General features: G+C 47.7%; 1 protein-coding gene across 4 annotated transcripts in view; it reads left to right on the forward strand.

Moving 5' to 3' along the window:
* DLC1 (DLC1 Rho GTPase activating protein) overlaps positions 1-25,008 on the forward strand; it is a 377,124-nt gene extending 352,116 nt beyond the window's left edge. For all 4 annotated transcript variants that reach the window (XM_066380251.1, XM_066380253.1, XM_066380254.1 and 1 more), the window contains 11 exons: positions 5,307-5,370; positions 8,156-9,588; positions 11,689-11,865; positions 14,567-14,726; positions 14,852-15,050; positions 16,965-17,178; positions 18,744-18,858; positions 19,290-19,508; positions 20,319-20,536; positions 21,281-21,454; positions 22,448-25,008. In XM_066380251.1, the coding sequence (XP_066236348.1) occupies positions 5,307-5,370; positions 8,156-9,588; positions 11,689-11,865; positions 14,567-14,726; positions 14,852-15,050; positions 16,965-17,178; positions 18,744-18,858; positions 19,290-19,508; positions 20,319-20,536; positions 21,281-21,454; positions 22,448-22,568 (3,094 nt within the window). In that variant the 3' untranslated portion in view covers positions 22,569-25,008. The remainder of the gene's footprint in view (positions 1-5,306; positions 5,371-8,155; positions 9,589-11,688; positions 11,866-14,566; positions 14,727-14,851; positions 15,051-16,964; positions 17,179-18,743; positions 18,859-19,289; positions 19,509-20,318; positions 20,537-21,280; positions 21,455-22,447) is intronic.
* Positions 25,009-25,341: the final 333 nt, after the last annotated feature.

Consider the following 25,341-nt stretch of genomic DNA (forward strand, 5'->3'; position numbering starts at 1 on the left):
TCTTCCCCTCCCGCAGCCAAGGCTCCATTGGAGCAAAGATGGCCCAGGCGCTGGGGATGGCTCCTTGGCCTCTGCCCCAGGCGCTAGAGTGGCTCTGGTCGCGGCAGAGCGACGCCCCGGAGGGGCAGAGCATCGCCCCTGGTGGGCGTGCCAGGTGGATCCCGGTCAGGCGCATGCGGGAGTCTGACTGTCTCTCCCCGTTTCCAGCTTCAGAAAAATAAAAAAAAAAAAAAAAAAAAAGAAAGCAATGAAAGTACTGTTTTTAGCCTTTCTTATGGATTGCAATGTTTTTTGAAGCAGCTAACTTAAGCAGTGGTTTTGAGAATAATAGATGATTAGAGTGGTAGATGAACATAGACTAGGGTTCATGGTTTAAGATAGAAAAAACTGCCCAAGCATCACAGAGACACTGTCGCTTTAGGGACTCCAGCTCCCAGGTCCAGGCGGCAGCGTGTCATGCCGGAGCTATGTCCCCTGGAATGAGAAGCTCGTGCTGTCGATGGGGGGCGGGGGAAGCAGGCAGCATCTGGAATATAAACCACCGCACACATTTTTTAAATGTTTTCACGCTTAGCTGTGCGGCAGCATTCATTTATTTTCAACTCATCCTCGGTGATAACACATGGAAATGAGGCCGCTCCTACGACGCAGCCAAGCACGTGTTGACCCACGCGTCACACCTCCCGTTTCATCGGCTCTCAGCCACTGAGAGCGCGCCCGCTGGACAGCCAGCAACAGCCTGGCAATTCCTGGGTCAAAAAATACCACTGCAGCATCGTAGCCCAAAGGGTCTTGAATGCTTTTTCTTTTTCTTTCTTTTTTCTTTTCTTTTTTTTTTTGAAAATTTGAATATCAATTTGAAATGTAGCTGCCCTGTTCCGAGGGGAAGGGCGTCCTCTGTGATTGCCACCAGCGCTCCTCACCATTGGAGGGGCTGCCTTCCTTTACAGGGAAAACCTAGGCTCTCGCTATTCTCAAAAACCCTCAAAGCAGCTAGCTAGCCCTCGGTCTGCGTTTGGACTCTGCCGGGTATTGTGACTGGGCTTTGGTTCCCGCTGAAGCGTAGGACAGTATCTCCCCGGTGACCTGTGAGCAGGGAAAGCCACGACGGCTGTCCCGGGACTTCAACGCGGACGCCCAGATCTGAACAAGTGGGGAAAGGCTGGAGGTTGGATTTTCTTTTTTAAAAAACAAAATCTTCTGAATTCACAGTAAGGGTCATCAGCTTTTTTGTAATGGAAACCCCGAGGGCTCTTGTTCACATGTACACGTAAATCGACTTTCTGGAAAACGGCTCTTCTTTTGGGAGGCCTAAACAAATATTCCAGGAAAAAAGGTGGGAGCCATCTGCAGGTTCCAGTTCAACCCTCTTCCTTTGAAAGGTGCTCCAGGTTCTGAGCTGTCAGCAGAGCAGAGGGAGATACTTGTTTTACTGACCATGTTGCGTTCGTCTCGTTTGCGGCTAGCCTCTTCCTGTACTTCTCAGCCCGTGGAATTCAGGGGCCAGCAAACCAGGAATCCATACTGTAGCTTGAAATTCCCCTTGTGGAGATATTTTGAGTAGTTGGTGTTAAATACAGATGTTGATATCATTACAGAAACTCAGTTGAAGTTCTGTATCAATAAAATATTAATTAACTATTTAATATTTTTACTTAAAACATTTTTAAGTTTACTTTAATAAAGTAATTCTTACATGATTTTCCTTTCCTGCCACCATCACCTCAACACAGACACACACACACACACACAGATGTTACAAGTGTTCCCACGTACACACTAATGTTCTCTTTAAAGATTTACTATATATAAAACATTTGTACAACTTACAACCTTTGCAGATCTTATAACTCCTTTGGTCAAAAATCTGGTAAGAACTGATCTCTTAACAGAGTCTTCAATATGAAGTTTAGTAACAACCAAAAGTTATAATTATGGAACTACTCAGTGTTTTGGATGTGGAGCGCTATCTGACATCTTTATACTCACGCTGGAAAGGGGTTTATGTATTCATTTCCTTGGAGAGATTGGCATCTGTCCCAATCTTGCTAGCTCTACTGTCTAACTCAGCCCCCAGGATAAAGCCAAGATTATGGGAGTCACGTTCCATATTAACACTGGAGGGGTGACTCACTTGTCTTGGAGCATATGAGGCAGTAATACAAGCTGTGACCTACTGTTAGAATACCTTTTGTGAAATATTCTCTGTCTATAACTTCTGAAAAATATTCCATATGGCTCTTTCCTTTGGAGTTACAACTGACTCCTCCTCCAAAGAGTCCAAACAGTTACATAAACAAGGTGATAATCATACATTGATAACTAGCTATTCATACTGTTATCTTCAGTCTGCACTTTGTTCCAAACCAGCCCCTGAAATGCCTAAGAGGTTGACAGCATAGTATAGTATAGTAGATTTTAACTTTGTTAATATTTCTGTTCTATGAAGAGGGAAGCAAATAATTTTTTTTTAAGTAATTGCATGCATTCCAAAAAGTTATCTTTAAAATTTGGAACAACTTTTATTTATCAGATCCTGGGAAATTGTTTCTTTTTCTTTTTTCTCTCTTTTCTTGTACTTTTCTCTGTTTTCCTTTGGAGGAAGAGGCCCAGATGCCCCCTATTACATTTATATCAGCGCTTCAAGCAGCCTGCAGCAAAGCTCTTGAACCTTTGATGGCTCACCCCTGAGCGCCCTCCCCCTTCAGAGCAGGGTACAAGTTGCCCAGCAGATAAGACTGACAAATTCCTGCGGGGCTGAGCCCTGTGAGGGCCTAGGAGTCAGAACTGCCGGCTCTGGACAGATGGCATAATACAAGGAATTGTACTTAGGATGTTAGCTGCTCTCGTACATTATCACGATTAACCTTTATTTTAGTAAGGACTGAAGAGGATACCGTTGTTGAGTGCCACAGCCACCGTGTGTTAATCATGTGGCCTTGGATAAGACTCATGACCTCTCTGAGCCCCCGTTCTCTCATCTATACAATGAAGTTCAGTAGTAATAATACCTGTACCTTAGGGTTGTTGTGAGGACCAAGGTGGAATAATACGTATGATGTATAGGCATAGTGCCTGACCCAGAGCAAGCCTCCGACTGGTCTAGCTGGAACTATTATCTAAGTAGGGAACGTCCCACCAGTAGGCATTCTTTGGAGGTTCGAGGAAACAGATGAATCCCACATAACCCCCAGGGAATAACTTCCAGGCGTCAAACTTGAAAGGCCAAGAGGTCCCCAGTTCAGACCTGGAGCCTCCTTGAAAAAAAAAGGAAATGCCATTAGTTCGGCACTACCAACAGAAAAAGATAACATTGACCTTTAAAAAACTAGCCTCCTGGGTCCTTTTTGTTTGACTGAAATCTAGAGTTTGTGAAGTAAGCCCCTCTCAAACCCCCATAGGCCTCTATGCCTAGTAAACTTGGTTATAAACACCACTCAACCATTAAAGCCCAAATGAAGTCAAGTGGGTATTTGGTTACAGGTGTGATTAATGAAACCCAGATCTAAGACTAACTGTAACCATTCCGGAGTCTTTAAATCTTGAGTACGAAAACACTGTGGGTGTAAGTCCTTGAAGTAATGATGCCCCTTAAAGAGGGACTGATAGCCACTCATTTGAAGGTCTTTGGACTTTTTCTTAGTTGCCCATCCCACCAACACAGTTTTCCTGAACCTGGGTGCTCTAGAGGCTATCACAGATCTCCTGTAACCTGTGAAATCAAAGGCAGTCTTTTCAGCAAGCAAAAATGCCTCCTATCCTCCAGCGTGACAAAATTGTCAGACAAGCTGCAAGAGCAGGATTAGAAACCCGAAGACTCGATGAGGTCTCGTGGTCAGTTTGAATCGGTGTGAATTAAACGCTCATCCTTTGAAACAGAAGAATTGCAATAGTAGGGATAACTGGAAGACTGATGGTGTGAACACAGATAGCGTTCAAGGCTCATTTGAGGAAGATGAAGAAATGATCATCTGGATAGAATTGGGGCTTGATGGACTGTCCTTCACACTTTTGTGTATCATTTATTCCTGCATATGTAAAGGGTTTCTTTCTGCAGCTGTTGAATGAGTTACCAGTTAAGGTTTTTTTTTTCCTTTAAGTATTTCATTTTCAATGAAAAGAAGTTATTTCCCTAAGTTTAAATTAACACTACATTTGGCTGGAGTAAAAAAATAAAAATAAAAAGTACAAAGTTACAATATGAACTACTGTTTCAAGTGCTCATTTTTTTGTTTTGTTTTTTTTTGTTTTTTGGGGTTTTTTTCCAAAGTGAGAAACAAGGCCGCAGACAGACTCCTGCATGCGCCCGACCAGGATCCACCCAGTATACCCATCAGGGGGCAGTGCTCTACCCTTCTGGGGTGTTGCTCCACTGCAACCAGAGCCACGGAGCCATCCTCAGTGCCCGGGCCAACTTTGCTTCAGTGGAGCCTTGGCTGCGGGAGGAGAAGAGAGAGACAGAGAGGAAGGAGAGGGGGAGGGGTGGAGAAGCAGATGGGCTCCTCTCCTGTGTGCCCTGGCCAGGAATCAAACCCGGGACTTCCACACACCGGGCCGACGCTGTATCGCTGAGCCATTCGGCCAGGGCCCCAAGTGCTCATTTTTTAACTCTGTAAGATTTTGATCCTCAAAGCTTCCATAGACAATATTTTTCATAATCCTTTGCACTATTGCTGTAACTATACCAAACACAATTTTATGCCGAAATAGGAAGTTGTAAAAAGATAAGGGCATGAAAGAGGGCTCAAATTTCGTTTCTGTAGAAGAACTCACCAGATTTTTTGCAAAGAACTCACTACATTTTAAAAACAAGCTAAGATTATTAGTTGTTGGAAAGAAATAAAATTGTTTTATGCTTGTATGCGAATTTTGACTTGCGATAGAACATCGTGTGTGTTTTAGCAACAGCCCTGCTGGCGCCTCGTTGCCGCCTCTCTTTCTCTGAAAGGGGACGTCGCTGGCATTTACTTCTTGGCACTGCCTGGAGCTGCCTTGTGGCTCACACGGGAGGTCACTGCCACTTGTTTGTTCATGAAGACTCAGAGGCACTGACAGCACCATACAGTGTGCCATTTTACTATGAATGATAGTAAAGTGAAATTTAAATGAAAAAAAAAACACAAGAAATATAGAGGTATTTTTGAGCTACTCACTTTTTAAAGACATTCCTAATCCTCTTCTGAACTATAGCTCTTAATGGATACAAGGAAACTCATTCAACATGTCAACTCTTTGGGGGGAAAAAATATTTATCCACCCCGTCAGTGGTGTCCCATTGTTGCTAATGTTGTTTCTCTGTTCTCTAGGCGTCTAAATACTTTAAACAAATGCGCGGTGATGAAACTGGAAATTAGTCCTCATCGGAAGAGAGTGAGTATGTAAAGTGTATGACAGGACGGGAGGAAAGGGGGAGACCAGAAACTCGATTATGTGTTTTATAATAGGTTTTTGTTTTCAAATTCTCCTATTTACTTGTTCTACAAAACATCGACATTCTTTTTCTTTTTGTATTTTTCTGAAGTGAGAAGCAGGGAGACAGAGAGACAGACTCCTACATGCGCCAACCAGGATCCACCCGGCATGCCCACTAGGGGGCGATGCTCTGCCCATCTGGGGCGTTGCACCATTGCAACCACAGCCATTCTGGCACCTGAGGAGGAGGTCATGGAGCTATCCTCAGTGCCCAGGCCAACTTTGCTTCAGTGAAGCTGTGGTTGTGGGAGGAGAAGAGAGAGTCAGAGAGAAAGGAGGGGAGAAGGGTAGAGAAGCAGATGGGTGCTTCTTCTGTGTGCCCTGGCCGGGAATCAAACCCAGGACTTCCACACGTCGGGCCGATGTTCTACTGCTGAGTAAACCAACCAGGGCCTAAAACATTGACATAATGCTATAAATCAGTCACATTTACCAAAGACTGTGTAGCCTTACGTAGTTGAGACCAGTAGCTACAGCCAGCCAGTAAATTGTTTTTTTTTCCTACTGTATTGTTTCAGTTGTAATTGACCTATAATACTATAGTTTCAGGTGCACAATATAGTGATTGGAGCAATATACATACTGCTCACAAAAATTAGGGAATATTTTATCACTTCACATTCATTTTGAAATATCCCTTAATTTTTGTGAGCAGTATATATACTGCAATAAGATCCCCACAATTAAAGTCTAGTTAACATTTATTACCACATGTAGTTGCAGTTTTTTTTTTCTTGCGATGAGAACTTTTAAGATCTCCTCTCTTAGCAACTTTCGAATATGCAGTACAGTATTACTAACTATAGTCACCGTGCAGCACATTACATCCCCGGGACTTAATTCTGTACCGTTTTACCCTCTTCACCCATTTCACCCAACCCCACCCCCCTACCACCATCACCTCTGGCAACCACCGGACTCTTCTCTGTTCTATGAGTTTTCCTATTGTGTTTAATCTAAACAAATCATCTACCTTGCCTCCTTAACTCAGTGCCTACTCTGTCTTAAAGGGACAGTGCTTAAGGCATTGTGGTAGAGCTTGCCTTGCTCCCTACAGAAAATACAGCTGGTTCCCAGGTATAAACAGTAAGTGTGTTTCAGGGCCGCAGAGACTCGAGTGAAGACTGAATTGTGGGCTAGTGAAGAATGATAGGAGTTTTGGAAGGAGGAAAGGAATTGGGAGAGAAAGTAGAGCAGGAAATCCCACACGTTCTAGTCAAACGATGGCACATAACTGAATCGGATGGTATTTTTTTTCTAGGCATGAAGTGTGAGGACCTTGTATGAGCTCTTAGGAGGAGAGGTGGGCGTAGTACTGGGAGTGAGTGTCACAAATTAGAGTAAACAGGAATAAGTTTGGTCAAAGAACATACTTCTGTCTGTTCAGAGCACAGGTGTTAATTACCCTGGAGTCTGATTTCTAACAAATTGTCTTCTTGGGTGAGTTAAACCTTTTAAAGGAATGAACTGGAAGCTCAATAGCCACTGAGCTGTGGAGAGGAGGCTACAAGTCAGCGACTAATGCTTTTTGACTCACTGTCCTGTGAAACGTGGGCCATACGGTACTTCCCACACCAGTGCATCATACCGAATCATGCATGCTTTTCAACATTTCGCCTGAAAAATTCAGCTGCTGGAGCTTGTGGGACAGCATAACCCCAAATGCTACCCATAAATCAAGCAAAATCAGCAAAGATGTTACTTAGTGTTTGTGAACAGTACGTGTTGTCAGGACTGGGTATTTGTGAAACCTTGTTAAATTGCCTGGAGCAGGCCTGAGGCTGAAACCTCACAGGACACTTGTGGCATTAGCTCTAGACCCCGTGTCTGGTGGGGGGAGGGAGTGGAAAAGAACAGGTAGGAGAGTGAAAAGCGTTAGACTGAAGAGATGTGATAGCTTACCTTTGCTTGTGTCTTTTAGTCTGTTAGAGCCTATGAACTTTTAGGGTGACTTAAGACTTCAGTTCCCACTCTTCTTAGTGTTTGAAAACTACCTTTTTCATTGCAGACGGGAATATAAACACACACTCTCAACAGACAGCAAAATTGGAGGCAGAGCAGAGGGAGTCCTACCCACTGCTGACTCCAGTTCAAAATATTTTGCATGCCTGGAATTTTCACAGATCTCAGAGGTTCCCACTGTGAGCCATTACAGAACAGCCTATAGATCTCAGAGCTTCCATAAAATAACTCTTACTGCGCTTGAACCACTTGGTCAGGCTTTTTCCTGTGACATTCTCTACATACATTGTTGTTATTTTTTTTTAAATAATAAAGATTATATGAGGGCTCAACCCTGGTGGTGTACTCGAAGCCAGTGGTCCCCAACCCCCATTTGGTAACGGTCCGCAGAGAAAGAATAAATAACTTAAATTATTTCCGTTTTATTTATATTCAAGTCTGAACGATGTTTTATTTTTAAAAAATGACCAGATTCCCTCTGTTACATCCGTCTAAGACTCGCTCTTGATGCTTGTCTCGGTCACGTGATACATTTATCCGTCCCACCCTAAAAGCCGGTCCGTGAAAATATTTTCTGACATTAAACTGGTCCGTGGCCCGAAAAAGGTTGGGGACCACTGCTCTAAGCAGTCTCCTCGTCCCCGGGACCTCAGCACGGGTCCTGCTCCTCACTCCCTGCTTGCCTGTCCCAGGGATGAATGGCGTTATTCTGTCTTTTCAGAGTGAGGATTCAGATGAGGATGAGCCTTGTGCAATAAGTGGCAAGTGGACTTTCCAGAGGGACAGCAAGAGGTGGTCCCGGCTTGAAGAGTTTGATGTCTTTTCTCCAAAGCAGGACCCAACCCCTGGGTCCCCAGAGGATCCCCACGTGCAGAACGCCCCAAGCCCGAGCCATGAAAGCATGCTGATGGACCTCGGCGAGCGCCAGGAGGTGGCTTCCGTCCGCAGCCTCAGCAGCACCGGCAGCCTCCCCACCCACGTGCCCCACGGCGGGGACGCTGCGACACCCCGGACGAACTCCATCATCAGCGTCTGCTCCTCCTCCGGCAACTTCGTAGGCAACGATGACTCCTTCTGCAGCCTGCCCTCTCCCAAGGAACTGTCCAGCTTCAGCTTCAGCATGAAAGGCCACGAGAAGAACGCCAAGTCCAAGACGCGCGGCCTGCTCAAGCGCATGGAGAGCCTGAGGCTCAAGGGCTCCCACCCCGGCAAGCACAAGGCGCCCTCCAAGCTGGGGCTGATCATCAGCGGGCCCGTCCTGCAGGAGGGGCTGGACGAGGAGAAGCTGAAGCAGCTCAACTGCGTGGAGATCTCCGCCCTCAACGGCAACCGCATCAACGTCCCCATGGTACGAAAGAGGAGCGTGTCCAACTCCACGCAGACCAGCAGCAGCAGCAGCCAGTCCGAGACCAGCAGCGCCGTCAGCACGCCCAGCCCCGTCACCAGGACCCGGAGCCTCGGCGTCTGCAGCAAGCGCGTGGGCATGTACTTGGAGGGCTTTGACCCCTTCAGCCAGTCCACGTTCAACAGCGTCGCGGAGCAGAACTTCAGGAACCGCGAGGGCTGCCCGGAGGACACGGTGTTCTACATCCCCGAGGACCACAAGCCTGGCACTTTCCCCAAGGCCCTCTCCAACGGCCACTTCTCTCCCTCGGGGAATAGCAGCTCCGTGAACTGGAGGACCGGCAGCTTCCACGGCCCCAGCCACCTCAGCCTGAGGAGGGAACACAGCAGCGACAGCCCCAAGGAGCTGAAGCGACGGAACTCCTCCAGCTCCATGAGCAGCCGCCTGAGCATCTACGACAACGTGCCCGGCTCCGTCCTCTACTCCAGCTCGGGTGACCTGGCCGACCTGGGAAACGAGGACATCTTCCCCGAGCTGGACGACATCCTGTGCCACGTGAACGGGATGCAGAGGATAGTCAACCAGTGGTCGGAGAAGTTCTCGGACGAGGGAGACTCGGACTCGGCCCTGGACTCGGTCTCTCCGTGCCCGTCCTCCCCCAAGCAGATACACCTGGACGTGGACACCGACCGAGCCACGCCCAGCGACCTGGACAGCACGGGCAACTCGCTGAACGAGCCCGAGGAGCCCTCCGACATCCCGGAGCGGAGGGATTCCGGGGTGGGGGCCTCCCTGACCAGGTCCAACCGGTAAGAGCTTGGTTCCCTCTCCCGGCGCGGGAGCAGCGGCGGAGGGAGCACTGGCGCCCGGGGAGCAGTGGCGGAGGGAGCACTGACGGGCGCCCGGGGAGCAGTGGCGGAGGGAGCACTGACGGGCGCCCGGGGAGCAGTGGCGGAGGGAACACTGACGGGCGCCCGGGGAGCAGTGGCGGAGGGAACACTGAGGGGTGCCCGGGGAGCAGGGGCAGAGGGAGCACTGATGGGCGCCCGGGGAGCAGGGGCGGAGGGAACACTGGCGCCCGGGGAGCAGTGGCGGAGGGAGCACTGACGGGCGCCCGGGGAGCAGTGGCGGAGGGAACACTGACGGGCGCCCGGGGAGCAGTGGCGGAGGGAGCACTGGCGCCCGGGGAGCAGGGGCGGAGGGAGCACTGACGGGCGCCCGGGGAGCAGTGGCGGAGGGAACACTGAGGGGTGCCCGGGGAGCAGGGGCGGAGGGAGCACTGATGGGCGCCCGGGGAGCAGGGGCGGAGGGAACACTGGCGCCCGGGGAGCAGTGGCGGAGGGAGCACTGAGGGGCGCCCGGGGAGCAGGGGCGGAGGGAACACTGAGGGGCGCCCGGGGAGCAGGGGCGGAGGGAGCACTGAGGGGCGCCCGGGGAGCAGTGGCGGAGGGAGCACTGACGGGCGCCCGGGGAGCAGGGGCGGAGGGAGCACTGACGGGCGCCCGGGGAGCAGTGGCGGAGGGAACACTGACGGGCGCCCGGGGAGCAGTGGCGGAGGGAGCACTGACGGGCGCCCGGGGAGCAGTGGCGGAGGGAGCACTGACGGGCGCTCGGGGAGCAGTGGTGGAGGGAACACTGGCGCTCGGGGAGCAGTGGCGGAGGGAGCACTGAGGGGCGCCCGGGGAGCAGTGGCGGAGGGAGCACTGGCGCTCGGGGAGCAGTGGCGGAGGGAACACTGGCGCTCGGGGAGCAGTGGCGGAGGGAGCACTGATGGGCGCTCGGGGAGCAGTGGCGGAGGGAGCACTGACGGGCGCCCGGGGAGCAGTGGCGGAGGGAGCACTGGTGCCCGGGGAGCAGTGGCGGAGGGAGCACTGACGGACGCCCGGGGAGCAGTGGCGGAGGGAGCACTGACGGGCGCCCGGGGAGCAGCGCCGGAGGGAGCACTGGTGCCCGGGGAGCAGTGGCGGAGGGAACACTGAGGGGCGCCCGGGGAGCAGTGGCGGAGGGAACACTGACTGGCGCCCGGGGAGCAGTGGCGGAGGGAGCACTGATGGGCGCTCAGGGAGCAGTGGCGGAGGGAGCACTGACTGGTGCCCGGGGAGCAGTGGCGGAGGGAGCACTGACGGGCGCCCGGGGAGCAGTGGCGGAGGGAGCGCTGATGGGCGCTCGGGGAGCAGTGGCGGAGGGAGCACTGAGGGGCGCCCGGGGAGCAGTGGCGGAGGGAGCACTGACGGGCGCCCGGGGAGCAGGGGCGGAGGGAACACTGAGGGGCGCCCGGGGAGCAGTGGTGGAGGGAACACTAACTGGCGCCGGGGGCACAACGCTTTATTGGCGCCCCCCCCCCAGAAACACATATAGTAATATAATATATAGAATTTACTCTTAATAAGAATATAATACAAATAATAATAGAACGTAGTACCTACCTTAAAATATCTATAATATATTACGAGCCGTCACTACCTAACTAGGCTTCTACTGAGCTTTTCTTGTCTGTCTTGGAGACCATTTGGCGTCCCTCTGCGAGTGGCGTGAGGCGTGTTAGACCCCCTCCCCCTCCCCCTCGCTACGCCACCGTGAGGGAGGGAGGGTCAGGACGAGACTGCGTCCACTAGTTGTGGAGGGGGAGTCGGACTGGGTATAAGTCTGGCATTCTACAAGAATGGTTGTTGTTTAATGGGTCTGGACTTTCAGTTGGGGAGGAGGAAGTAAGCTCTGTGGATAGATGGTGGTGATGTCTAACAACATGAAGGTACAGAACACCCCTGATGGTCAGTTTTATGTGTTGTGTCGGAGTTGAGTCCTCTCCGTCCCTGAGACGAGATGCCAGGGAGCAGCCCCTGCTGGTCTTGCCTCTGCCTGTGAACAAGCCCGTGGACCCCCCTGACTCCCTTACTCTTCTCTCGTAGGCACCGGCTGCGGTGGCACAGTTTCCAGAGCTCCCATCGGCCGAGCCTGAGCTCCGTGTCGCTGCAGATCAACTGCCAGTCTGTGGCCCAGATGAACCTGCTGCAGAAGTACTCCCTCCTGAAGCTAACTGCCCTCCTGGAGAAATACACACCTTCTAATAAGCATGGCTTCAGCTGGTAAGCGTTGAGACTGCTCCGTGAACTGTAATTGAGAATGTTTCCGGTCAGCTCTTGAGGCTGTCCCAATACCGAGTATGTGACAGTTCTACCCTTTTAATGTCTTTAGCCTGCCATCCTCATGTAGTCTAGTCACTCTCTGCCTAGTTGAGGCCACATTTGATACTGCTGAAGCCAGTATAGTTAGAGAGATACCCGCAGGGTGGGTTGGCTGAGTTTGCAGCTGTCTGAGTGACAGATTGCCAGTTGACAGGGTGAGAATGCGTCCCTGTTCCATCGGAGTGTGCAGGCGCCTCCTTCCCAGAGGTAGGAATAGGAATAGCCCGCCGGAGGTGACTGTGTATACAGTGTCAGATTGTAGTTTGGAAAAAAAGAAAGGAAGAATGTTGTTTTCAACCTTTTTATACTTGGAGACTGATGAACATAGGAGAATTATTTGGGGAACTGCCAAGGCAGAAATCACCTTGAGCATAAGCAAATTCACCTATAAGGTCATTGAGTCTATAATCTTCATAAAGCATCGGGGTGGTTAACTCTTTCAAGAACCGGCACAAAGTTTCTGGCAGACCGGTCTGTGAACTGGCGGTTGAACAACACTGGTATAGATCATAAGATGTTATGAGACCGACTTTAAAATGCTTAGTGTGTAATGTACTTGGCTTTATATAACCCTATCAAAATGATTTCTGAAGGTATTTTTGGTGTGATTGTTTACAGCGTCACTCAAAAATTGACCTGTGTTGAATTGAAGACTTTAGGTTATGATTTTTCCGACAAAGACTCTTACATGGTGATTGGTGCATCTCAGGAAATTCACTACTCTAAGATATTATATAATAAAATGTACATGAAGAGAAAATTTGTCAGATGAACTGTCCATAATTACCGAAAATAGGGCCCTTGGTGTGTATAACTGTTGGGCTGGGTGGGTAATGGATATGACCTAATATGTACGTATCTTAGTTTTTTTACTCTCAGTGCAAAACAGAGAAATGTATCTAGATTGACATCCCCGCGCATTCTGCAATGCCACCTGGGTATCCGTAAACCTTTTTACGCATCTGAGTGTTTATTATCCAACTGCACAACTGCTGTTTTGCTAAAAATGGAGAGGCAGCCCCTTTCACTGGCCGTATTCTCTAGCAAGCCGGTGCGGCCCGAGAATCCGCAGGGCAGGGCAGCGTCACTGGCCTCCCCCTCTCCTCGGGACGCATAGTGAGTTTGACTTCAGCATCAAAGCACCCCCTGTTCAAAGGCTGTTATTATGTGAGCCTTGCTAAATACAGAAGTTGTTTGTTCTGAATGACAGAAATAAGTATTGACCGGTTTATCCCCACATGCTTCAGATTCTCAGTGGAGATCGTAATGTGTTCTTTGCACATTCCGCTGCTGGGCTCTGCTTCCCCGACAAAGCAAGTATTATGCACACTTATAGCTGCCATACCGTATACTTCACTGTATGGAAATACAAATTCGGCCCCGCGTTTTAGTTTTACCTTTCCGAGAGCCATAAACAGTATGGTGCCGGGGCTGTTGGTAAGCACTCAGAAGTCAGGGCGTCTGTCTCCTGCCCTGCTCTCCTCCGTGCGGAGGGTCATGTTTCCCTGTGGGCTATTTAAAACTGCATATTTTACATTCTGATTTCTGAGCTGTCCACCCCCTTCCCACCAAACCCTCAAGAATCTGAAAGTCCATAATACTTCTTGAGTTCTGGTCAGTTTTTCCAGTGAGTCAAAACCAAATGTGTAAAAAGCCTCGCTTTGTGGGATCCACAGAGTAGGGAGAAATTCTACACAAAATTCTTTTCCTGTTAGTCCTGGCCCTTTCTTGTCTCATTCACAGAGGTCGTTTGTAGAGCTTGACAGCATTAAATGCATGACATGGGTTTCCTGCTGTTGCCTGGACTGCTGGGCTGGACCTGGTTCCAGGACCCCAGGGGCGGGGGTGGGGGCAGGGGCGGGGCTCACAAAGCCCTCCTTGTTCTTCTCGGTCTTCCCTGAGACACCTGAAGATGGTCTGTTTCCTGGCCTCGTCAGACTTCATCCGACTTCCGATCACTAGCTTGGCCCCCACTGTTGAGCGCTGGAGTTGGTTGTTCCTGTGTTTGACCCACATCACGTATTTGATGTTTTGTCATCCAGCCTTACCTGATCCTTTTTATCCTAAACACTCTGGTTCTTATGAAGACCCCAGAAGTGATTCTTGTCCGTTTTTCACAACAAAAGGGAACTTGTTTTACAAACTTTATCACGAAGTACCTGATCAAGGTCTTGCACATTGTTTTCTGCTTTCGGTCCTTCCTGTGCCTCCATTTTGTAAGGAAGCCCATCAGTTCCCATAAGAATGGAGGCCCGGTTCTGAGGGTTAACAGTGGAAGGAGCATCCCCAGCTGAGGAAGCGGGACTGGCCTCACAGCCCCAACTTAGCTCCACGGCGGCACTCTCCGATGGAACAGTCTGGGAGGGCGGAAATGTCTTAAATTTGCACAGGCCGGTGTGGTGGCAACTGGCCACAGATGGCTAGTGAGCGCTTGAAATGTGGCTGGTACAACTGAGAGACTGATTTTCTAATTTTATATTAAAACTTAAATCGCCACCTTAATAACACAGATGTAGGGACCCCCAGGGCTTACCCTGCGGCGCCGGACAAGAGTAGACAGACCAGTAAACGTCTCCTCTCCCCACCGACGTTCTGTACGCAGGGCTGTGCCCAAGTTCATGAAAAGGATCAAGGTTCCAGACTACAAGGACCGGAACGTGTTCGGGGTCCCCCTGACAGTCAACGTGCAGCGCACGGGGCAGCCCCTGCCCCAGAGCATCCAGCAGGCCATGCGCTACCTCCGCAACCACTGCCTGGACCAGGTGAGGGCCGCTGCCTGCGGGCCGTCCCCCTCGAGCCTGGGAGCTCGGGCGCGTGCTGCTCTCTCGAGTTCTGTAGCGAAGACGGTGCTTTCATCTCGACACTTCCGTGTTTTCCTTCCAACCAGGTTGGGCTCTTCAGAAAATCGGGAGTGAAGTCCCGGATTCAGGCTCTGCGCCAGATGAATGAAAGCGCCTCAGACTGCGTCAGTTATGAGGGGCAGTCCGCTTACGACGTGGCCGACATGCTGAAGCAGTATTTTCGAGATCTTCCTGAGCCACTGATGACGAACAAACTCTCGGAAACCTTCCTGCAGATCTACCAGTGTGAGTGTTCTCTGATCTCATTCCTCTGGGAGGTGGGATAAATTGGGACCGATGGACCCCTCTGGCTTCCTTTGGTGTCATTCTTTTGGACCCACCTGATGGCCTCTTCGAAACAGATGGCATCAGTTTCTCCTGCCTCCCTGTTGGTGGAACAGGTTTCTGTATGTCTGTGAAGTAAGGCAAACATACCGTATTTCCCCATATATAAGACGCTCCCATGTTGAAGACGCACCTTAATTTGGGGGCCCAAAATTTGAAAAAATAAAAATGTTACACGGTTATTGAACTCAAGTTTTATTCATCATAAAATTCATACAACTCTTCATCCGCACGAAAAAGCGGGAAATGCAGGTAAAAAAAAAAATCTACAACCACTATATAAAATGCACCCAGTTTTCAGACCCCAAATTTTTTGAAAAGGGGTGTATCTTATACATGGGGAAATATGGTAAATGTTCCTTGTCATCATTGTCTAATTACTAAAGCAATTCTGCATTTCTACATTCTGATCCCAGAGCTCCTTCTTTCATTGGCGTCTAGAATAGGGTTCTCTAAGAAGCTGAAAGGGGCAGGTACCAAGGTGTGTGTGTGTGTGTGTGTGTGTGTGTGTGTGTCTCTCTCTCTCTCTCTCTCTCTCTCTCTCTCTCTCTCTCTCCCTTCCTCCCTCCACCTTGTCTGAGGCAGTTTCCATTGCTTCACATCTCTCCAGCAGGACCTGTTGTGTTTAAAATTTCACAGGTGTCTGTGTGTTTTATCTTGATGTAAAATGAATAAATAATCTTCTTTCTGTTATTCACCTCAGCTTCTGCCAGAAATACTTGGGGAAAACAATACCCATGCCCTTCTCACTTTTAAGTAAAGCTGAAGCAATCAGTTATCTAAATTAATGATCAAGATCGGGATCCCGGCTTTCACAGCCGCGTGTTTTTCTTGGCTCAGCGCAGCCTGACAGCGCGGAGACGGGAAGCGGCTCCTCTTAGTGCGCAGATTGTCTTGAGCTGGCGGGCTGGACTTTATTTTATGAGAAATGGAGCTGGTCTGGATTATTTCATTATTTGTTTCATCCTTTCAGATTTTATGAAAACACAGGTCACATTTTCCCCACCAAGGTATTTGTTGTGTATTGTAACCATGGAGCTGTTTAATCAGTTTGTCCTACGTTGCTGCATTTGAGTGACTTGATTTTTCCACCATGGGCTTTTTTAAAAGAAGAACTGGCCTGGAAGCGGAGACGTGAGGGTTGGGGTCAGCATCTCCTCCATGTGGATTACTTTATGGGTCTAATTCTCAAGCATGTATTTTTATAATAGCCTCCCGGTAGGCTTCCTCAAACTTAAAGAAATCACGACTCCAATATGTCTTTTAAATTGGCTGAATATTGGGGCGGCTTCCTGTTCCCGTCTCAGGAGAGAGCAGATCAGTTAAAATTATGAAAGTTCCCCAGAGATACTGAACATATTGTAGGAAAGACTAAGAAATCTCAATTCTTACCCTCTTATACACATCTTGGATAAGAGTCTTCATTGAAACGAAACAAAAGTATCCATGTATAATATTTTCGGTAATTGAGAAGGGCAAAGTAGGGATTTCTTAAAAAGTCCTTAGAAAAGAAAAAGTGTTCTGTACACTAAACAAACAAGCTCATCTGGAGTTGAACTCGGAGGTGGATTTAGGAGTCTGTTGGCATTGTGGGTGTTTAAAATATTTTAACTCCTCCACAGGCAGGAAATACTTGAGGGTAGCGAGGCTGGTGTAGCCCTAATTTCTTCCATATTAACCTCGAGTACACTTTCTGCAAGTGCTTGTTCAGGACCGGGCTGAGGTCTTTGATGCTGAGGTGTTTGCTTTGGGACATTTCCTTGCAATGTACATGGAAAATCACTGAGCTGACGGGAAAATGCTGGTGTTGTGCAGATGTGCCCAAGGACCAGCGCCTCCAGGCCATCAAGGCCGCCATTATGCTCCTGCCCGACGAGAACCGGGAGGTTCTACAGACGCTCCTTTATTTCCTGAGTGATGTCACAGCAGCTGTGAAAGAAAACCAGATGACTCCGACCAACCTGGCCGTGTGCTTAGCGCCGTCCCTCTTCCACCTCAACACCCTGAAGAGAGAGAACTCTTCCCCGAGGTACTGGGTCCGGGGGGGATGCACACGCATCGTCCATCAGACAGAGACCGCCTCCCTTGCCTTTCCACCCAGGGCTGTCCCCATGTTCTCGTGGGACCATACCTACGTCAAGCAAGAAGGAGTTGGACCTTCTTCCTTCATTGTTCACGTACCTCTCCTGCCTTTCTCCCTCCTCTTTTCTTAGCCGTGGGGTGTGACTTCCTGAACAGCCTCGTGACAGGGGAGGGACATGAGGATTCGTGCTTCGCCATGGGAGGTGGTCACCCCGATGCTCCCCAGTCCCTTCTGTCACATTGTCATGTGCTCCCTGCCAGCAGAGAGCCACATAGATTTACTGACCTAAACAGCTGGATGGGAGGTGAGAGGCCTGTCACCTGAGCCTCTGCATGGCCGGGGGGGGCCACGCCCCTGTCCTGTGTCGGCCCCTGAAAGGAAGTACCAAGTCTCAAAGAGCCAAGGCTCAGGTGGAACCTCCAAGTCAGGACCTGGTCTGAGACAGTGGTTTACAGAGTTTCCTGTTAGATGTCTGCCAGGTGGGCTGGCTGGAGGAGCCAGAGAATCTGGAAAATAGCCAAGGCTGAAAGGTGCTCGGCACTAATTCTGTTCCAGTCCCCACGCTGCCCCCTTGACGTGCGTCAAGTTCTCATTGAATCCTTCTGACAACCGTAGGAGGGTGACGATGACATTGGTATCTGTTTCACAGAAGAGGAAGTCAGTTAACTAAGTAGTTGAGCCATGTCTGAATGGAAGAAATGGCAGAGCCGGTTGAAGCTTCCGACTTACGTGACTATTTCCCGGACAGGCTTCACAGGGGAATGTGTGAGCCGAGCGTCACTAACTGGACGTGCCCCGCGGGCCGGGTCTGTCCAGCTGGTCCCGCTCCCTCACCTCTGGAGGAACGCGACAAACGTTTCTTAGCTCGGAGCTTGGGCCTTAGCTGTGCTAGTTGAAGCAGCGTTGCTTTCAAAAGCCACACGGTGCCTGGCTATCTTTTTAACCAGTTCTGACTGTTGACTAGGCGTTCCAGCCTGAATGGGATAGAAAACAGAGATGAGCAGAAGAGAGAGGTCAGATAAGATTAAGGCGAAGCCTTTAGGAAACAATGGGTTTTCTCCTCTCTGGCAGATCCCGTTGGGGGAGGGGTCCTGTGTACTTAAATGGGGAAGAATGGTGACACTGTTGACTGGAGTGGGCAGGGCCTCCCACCCACACCCCTCCTAGCTGCTGTCTTCCTTCCCACCACACATGCATAGACCTTACAAGCTGCCCTATTTCAATAAGAACCTATTGAATGCGATGGCTTTAAATAGCCTAGATTTCATTGAAAATAGTCTCTTTCATTTGTGTGTGTGTGTGTGTGTGAGTGTGTGTGTGTGTGTGTGTGTGTTGTTGATAAAACTGAAAAATTCTAGTGACCACAGTAAAGCTCTCGTGAACCTTTAATGACAGACAGGCTCCATCCAGGGCAATGGTTTATTTCTCTCCTTTGGGTTTTCTTGTCTAACACATTGATTTTAAAGTAACGTAAATATTTGAATCTTTCTCCTCCTATTTCTTCTGCCTAGAGTAATGCAAAGAAAACAAAGTTTGGGCAAACCAGACCAGAAAGATTTGAATGAAAATCTTGCTGCCACTCAGGGGCTGGCCCACATGATTGCTGAGTGCAAGAAGCTTTTCCAGGTACGGTAGTGTTTGTGGAGGACGTGAAGAGGGACGAAATTTTATGTGCAGTAGTTGTTCATATTTTATCGCCAGTTCTTTTCCCCGGCTGGAGATTATACACATAACCCGAGAAAGTCTTATTATATGTAATATTATATATATTATAACATATAAGCTCATTAGAGTTTATATGTGTAATAAAATTGCCTACCCTCATACGCCTTTGTAAAAGCAACAAGTGATCTGAAATAAATGCTGTGTCTGAGAAGCATGTCTCTACCTATGTAAGCCCTCATTTTAGTCACTTATGCTGCCACTGTGACATTTCAAAGACCCCTTACACGGCAATAAGTTCTTGAGATACCTCTTTATGAAGATTGTCCGGGTCCTTGTGAGACCGTGTGGGGTGGGCGGGGCCATCCTCCATCTGATCTCTCGTGTCCTCCCAGGTTCCTGAGGAGATGAGCCGATGTCGCAACTCCTACACTGAACAAGAACTGAAACCCCTCACTCTAGAAGCGTTAGGGCGCCTTTGTAACAGCGAGTCAGCTGACTACCAGCACTTCCTCCAGGACTGCATGGACAGCCTGTTTAAAGAGGTCAAAGAGAAGTTTAAAGGTTGGGTCAGCTACTCTACATCTGAGCAGGCGGAGCTGTCCTATAAGAAGGTAAGCCGTCTCCTTGTGGCCGGCCAGTTGAGTTCCAGGGGTCAGGACTTGGGTTCATCAGAGACAGGACCCTCTTACCAACACAGCTCTGCATGGGGATCTATCTGGTCCTATTCCCTTTCTTGCAAAGCTGGGCAGTCAGGTCATTCTGATTTCCCAGGTTAGAGTGGAAGCCTGCCCGGTGAGGAGTGCTCATCGAACACTTGACAGAGGAGTCAAAACGGCCAGTGCAGTCCTGCTTCCAGAGAATCACAGAGTGCCCTAGAATGTTTACTTGTGCTGTTGGGCTTTAAGGCCTTCTATGACCTACCTAGTTTTTTCACAGTTTGGTCTGGATCCCCTTGCACACTCCACTCTGTTCTTGGCCCTTTCGTGAGTAGGGAGAGCTTGGGGGAGAAATGAACTGGTTGGGTCTGAAAGCTCTGAGCTCGGACACATGTACATTGGCTTAGTAAGGTGGTCCAGTGCAGGTCTGTGTTGATACTGCCTTTCCCACCATGGAAAAAACCAAACCACAAGAGCAGTCTGGATGGCCATGCAGGCTTTGGGGTGCAAACAGGATCCTAGTGGGTCGCATTGACCCTAACATGCGTCCCAGAAAAACAGATGGAATAACTTGACCTGAAGTGACACCAGCGATTCTGTTCACTTTCTGGCCTCCCCTCAAATGTATTCGGGATGGCAACTCATGAAAGCCATAGATAGTGATTAGCCTCTAAATGTATGACCCTGTACCCAGCCAGCAGTTAGCCTTCAATGTCTAGGTGTGTGTGAAAGGTCTTAGCACTGAAAAATACATTCTCTCTTCAGGTGAGTGAAGGTCCCCCTCTGAGGCTCTGGAGGTCAACCATCGAAGTCCCCGCTATGCCCGAGGACATTTTAAAGCGCCTACTTAAAGAGCAGCACCTCTGGGATGTGGACCTGTTGGATTCCAAAGTGATTGAAATCCTGGACAGTCAGACCGAAATTTACCAGTATGTTCAAAACAGTATGGCGCCCCATCCTGCTCGGGACTACGTTGTTTTGAGGTGAGGGCTTGAAAATTGATTATTTTGGCAAAGACGTGCCTGTATGTCACTGAATATTATAAGATGGTGAAATGACTTAGAATAGAACGCCTCCGTAAAGTGTTGAACCCTTGCAATAGAAAAATCTATCTACTTCTACTCCGATCATGTGTTCCTCCCTGAAATGGTTTGAACTCTTAGAATTGAGCTCAGAAAGAGAGGCACATTCAATCAGACCAACTTACTGTTGCTGATTCTTGCCCCTTTGAGGACAGATGTTCTTGTTAGAATAGCTAATGGATGCATTAGCCAGGAAATGACATTCGGGTTCCAAGTGACCTGCGGTTACAGCTGATTTACATCTAATTCATAATTCTCTGGAAACATCAGTGAACGAGGAATTCCAAAAATCTTTGAGGACTTGTCACATCATTAGTCCAGAACTTTTCCAACAGAGCAACACTCATTGGCTGCCCCTGCTCTAGCACAGGTGTGAAATGTAAGAGGGGTTTTCGGTCCCACTTCACACTGGTTCTCTTTGAGAGAACTGACTGCGTGAGCGTATGTACCCGCTGCAGACGTGGCTCTGCACAGAGCTGCCACTCAGGAGTCCTTGCACAAGGGTTCAGGGCATGCCGTCGGCACAGGGCTGGATCACACTGCATGCCACCTCTCCTGTCCTTCCGCTGTCTCTAAGAGTGAGACCCCATTTTCACCTTGGCTTCCAGGAAATTTTACTTTTTCCCTCTGGTTTTGTCTCTGCAGGACATGGAGGACTAATTTACCCAAAGGGGCATGTGCCCTTTTACTCACATCCGTGGATCATGACAGGGCACCTGTCGTGGGGGTGAGGGCCAATGTGCTCCTGTCCAGGTATCTGATTGAACCCTGTGGGTCAGGGAAATCCAAACTCACCTACATGTGCAGAGCTGACTTAAGGTATGTTCTGATTCTGATTTTTTTTGACATAGTTGGGGGTCATGAAGAACACTGAGACTTTTTGTCCAATGAAGAATGGCATAAGTGGATACATGTTGTATCTTGGTTACTCTGTGAAGAGTGGTGCTTATTAAGTAACACCTTTGTGTTTCTCGGCCTTTGGATACCACTTCCTAGTTCTGATCCTTTAAAAACTGTGGCAGTAAAGTAATGCAGATACAGTGGTCTGCCAGGAATTTACAGCCACCGGAAATGAGAGTTTGAATGAGCAATCAGATGATTCTCATTTTATAGTCAAAATGTCTGAATAATGTGATGTACCCTTTTAGTAATCAATCAGGCCTGTATTCTTTGCTATAGATTAATGTGTGTTAGTATCAGAAAATTAGTGAAACAGCATTACAAAAAAACAAAAACAAAACAAGACCCTCTGAAAACTCTTTCCATAGTAGCTGTCATGTTAAATAAATTCTCATTTGAAATCTTCACATCTCAATACTTCTCCAGATATCTGTGTGTTCTGTTTTTGTTATATAAACCAGTGGTTTTCAACCTTTTTACACTTGGGGGCTGGTAAAAAGAGGATTATTTCGAGGAACGTTAAGGCAGAAATGACCTTGAGCATAAGTGAATTTGTCCAAGATCCTTGGGTCAGTAATCTTCATACAGCATCAGGATGGTTAACTCTTTCACGCACCGACCTGAAATTTCTGGCAGACCGGTCCACAGATCAGCAGTTGAAAAACACTGATATATACCAAAGCTTTCCCTGAACAGTTTTACTCAGTATCTGTACTCAATGTGTAGTTTCTGGAGAAACTTACCGTTCCAAGTGTGTAACGGAGGTGCCAGGAGATCACCTTGGAGTAATAAGAGTCATCTTTACTTACACGTTTTGCTGACTGATAAACAGAAGTATATTTGAATCAACCTCTAGCTTGTTTTAGGGCTCTCCAACTTGAATAATTGATGTCCTTTTCCTCTCTGTTCTAGGGGCCACATGCCAGAATGGTACACGAAATCTTTCGGCCACTTGTGTGCAGCTGAAGTTGTAAAGATCCGAGACTCTTTCTGTAATCAGAACACTGAAACCAAAGACGCCAAGTCCAGGTGATTCCTGAGGCCGAGCAACTGTGTCCAGCGTCCGGACGTGTGTTTCCAGAACCCTCGCCAGTCCTTGGAAGAACGGGTTCTGGGTCTAATCCTGAAAAAGAACTACAAGTTGGAGTATAGGAATTGACTGTAGCGATTTGATACATTTTTAAAGCTGCTTCCTGTTTCTTTAAGGTCTGTGTTACAGATCTTGACTGGAATATATAAGACTTTGCAAAGGGGAAAAAAAGTATTCTTATGCAAATTGCTTCTGAGAAGCAAAACTCTATAGATACATTACAGAAGATAATGAAGATACTTCATTCTCTTGTGATATTGGTGTATGTGTACCTATGTCATTTTATTTGCAGCGTGTTGAGGGACTGGTGTATCCACTGGAATAGTTGGTACTCTGACATGTTTTCTCACTGAGATGAGCAAAGGAAGGTTTGCACAGAGAAGTGTGTGTATGTTTGCTTGTTGCGGGTTGAATGGCATAGATGTATAAGTTGGGGTGCAGTGTCTGGCACACTGAGATGCACCCAGGAGGGATACTGATGCACCAGGTTCAGTCTAACCTGGAATATCTGACTACCCAGGGATCCATCCAGAAAGGGAACTTATTTACTGTGGGGGATTGGTCAGCTTATCCTTGTCCATCTTTTTTTTTTTTCTGAGTTATTAAACAATCCTCTGTCAACCGCTTCTTTACCTGAGAAGTAATTGTAGTAAATTTACTCTTCGAACAGTTTATCTCTAGACTTGATTGCAAATAGCAATGTTATTTGTAACTGGGATAGATTAGTCAAGGGATGACTACTCCCTCTTACTACTAGTTCCAAGGCATAGTATTGCTTTGGTTTTTCTAAACAAATTGAGATGTAAAAACCGAACCACTCTATCATGTACTCATGAGTGAAGCATAGAACGTTTTTACTTGTCCAAATTCGTTGCATTTCCATGTTTATACCAGAAACTCTTTAAGACACACTATGTATGGGAACATAGGAAACTATGTATGTCTCAAGGAAATCCTTGTAGATTTAACTCAACCACAGAAGTTGTTGGTATTAACAGCATTGCTGAAAGCCGAACAGGTTTTATTAATTGGAGTTTCCCTTAACATCAAATAAGTTGTCTAGTTTTATGGCTTTTTTATTTTGGGGGCTTTGTTTTTTCTACACTTTCTTTTTCTTTTCCTTTGTAATGATGCCCTTGGAATATATTTTCGTGATAATGGCAAATAGTTACCATGGTAAAACACAAAAGCCAAATACCAGCAGAGTTTTTTGGAAGGGTGGTCTTTTTGCAGGTTTTGCTGTAATGGTAAAGTTTGACTCAAGAGACAGTATTAGTGAATTTATTTAGTATGGATCAGAGTGAAGAATGTATGAATGAGATCTGTAAGAAGGATTTTTATTTTGTTATAATAATTTAGTTACCATTGTCAGTGTTATTTCAAAGGTTCTTTGAAGAATTGGTGGGGACAGATTAGAGTGTTAAATTTCGAGTATTTTGGGTATCAGTGTTCCTATTGAAGATTTACTTGTATATTCAATTTTAATGGCTTTCCGATTTGTAAGATTGTATGTTGTATATACCATTCTATTAAGACACATGTACACATGTCCACTGTGCTTTCAAACATAGATTAATAAGCATGATAAAGATTATTATTTAAAATATACTTGTATTTATACCTCAGATATTCTTTTGGGTTTTGTACCTCAAGGCTTTTATTTTTTCCTAATGTAAATACACTTTACATGAATACAGTCTAAGTGAAAAGTAAATAAAAGAAGAGGTTTATAATGTGCTCAGTGTCTGTACAGAATATAATTGATAAGTGCACTATTAAATGTTTAAGGGAAAAGTCTGGCCTGCTCACCTCTGCATTGCATCACACTTCCCACCCTGAAAACCACGGACTGCAAGGCATATCAATCTAGCGTCAAAGGGAAAGCATAGATAGAGTTACTGAAGGAAAAAAAAAGTCAACTGCAAATCATTCCAAGGCCAAACTGCAGCTGAGCCGCTAGCGATCCAACAGGAAACCCCGGTGAAGGCTCAGGAAGTCCAGAGATGCTCTCTGAAGGTCCTTAGGGGAAAGGATGCTGAAAAAGTTATAAGAACAAAGCAACCGTTACAAAAAGATGCTCATCAAGCACAGCCAAGGCCACCAGATTCATTCCACAAAAGGTGTCCCACCGTGTGGCCCTCCCGTTAAGAGGATGTCTCCGTATTTGACAAGAGGGGATTTCGAAGGATGTGACCATCGGCACGAACTCTGCGTATATCACTTAGTGTGGTCCTGCCGCAACCTACTAATCGTGACTAATGGCGTAGATTGTAAGCTCTTCGAGGGCAGGACTCGTCTCCTGCACATCTTCATCCCCCCTACAGCAGCTTTCAGTGATCTGTACTTGTAGGCACCTAATAAATTTATTATTTGCTAAATGGGATTGATCGGATTAGCCTCTGTTATTTGAAAAAGAAGAAAAGCAAGGAGGATACCTCCTGTGTTAAGCCCTCGCTGTGGCTCATCACATTTTGCGATTGAAGAGACTGATATCTCAGAGTTTAAACTAGCCAGAATGCATAGATACGGTACATAGATGCTGTGGATACTGATTGTAAATTTCAGGGTTTTTTTTTTGTGTGTGATAGAATCTTAACCAGTCTCGTATTTCTCATATACAATGGGTTACTGATCTTAGAAGAGGTTTTATTTTGGGCCCTGACCAGGTGGCTCAGTGGATAGTGTCATCCTGACACACTGGATCGTATGTTCAATC

The sequence above is a fragment of the Saccopteryx leptura genome, chromosome 4 (assembly GCF_036850995.1).
Source record: "Saccopteryx leptura isolate mSacLep1 chromosome 4, mSacLep1_pri_phased_curated, whole genome shotgun sequence".
NCBI lineage: Eukaryota > Metazoa > Chordata > Mammalia > Chiroptera > Emballonuridae > Saccopteryx > Saccopteryx leptura.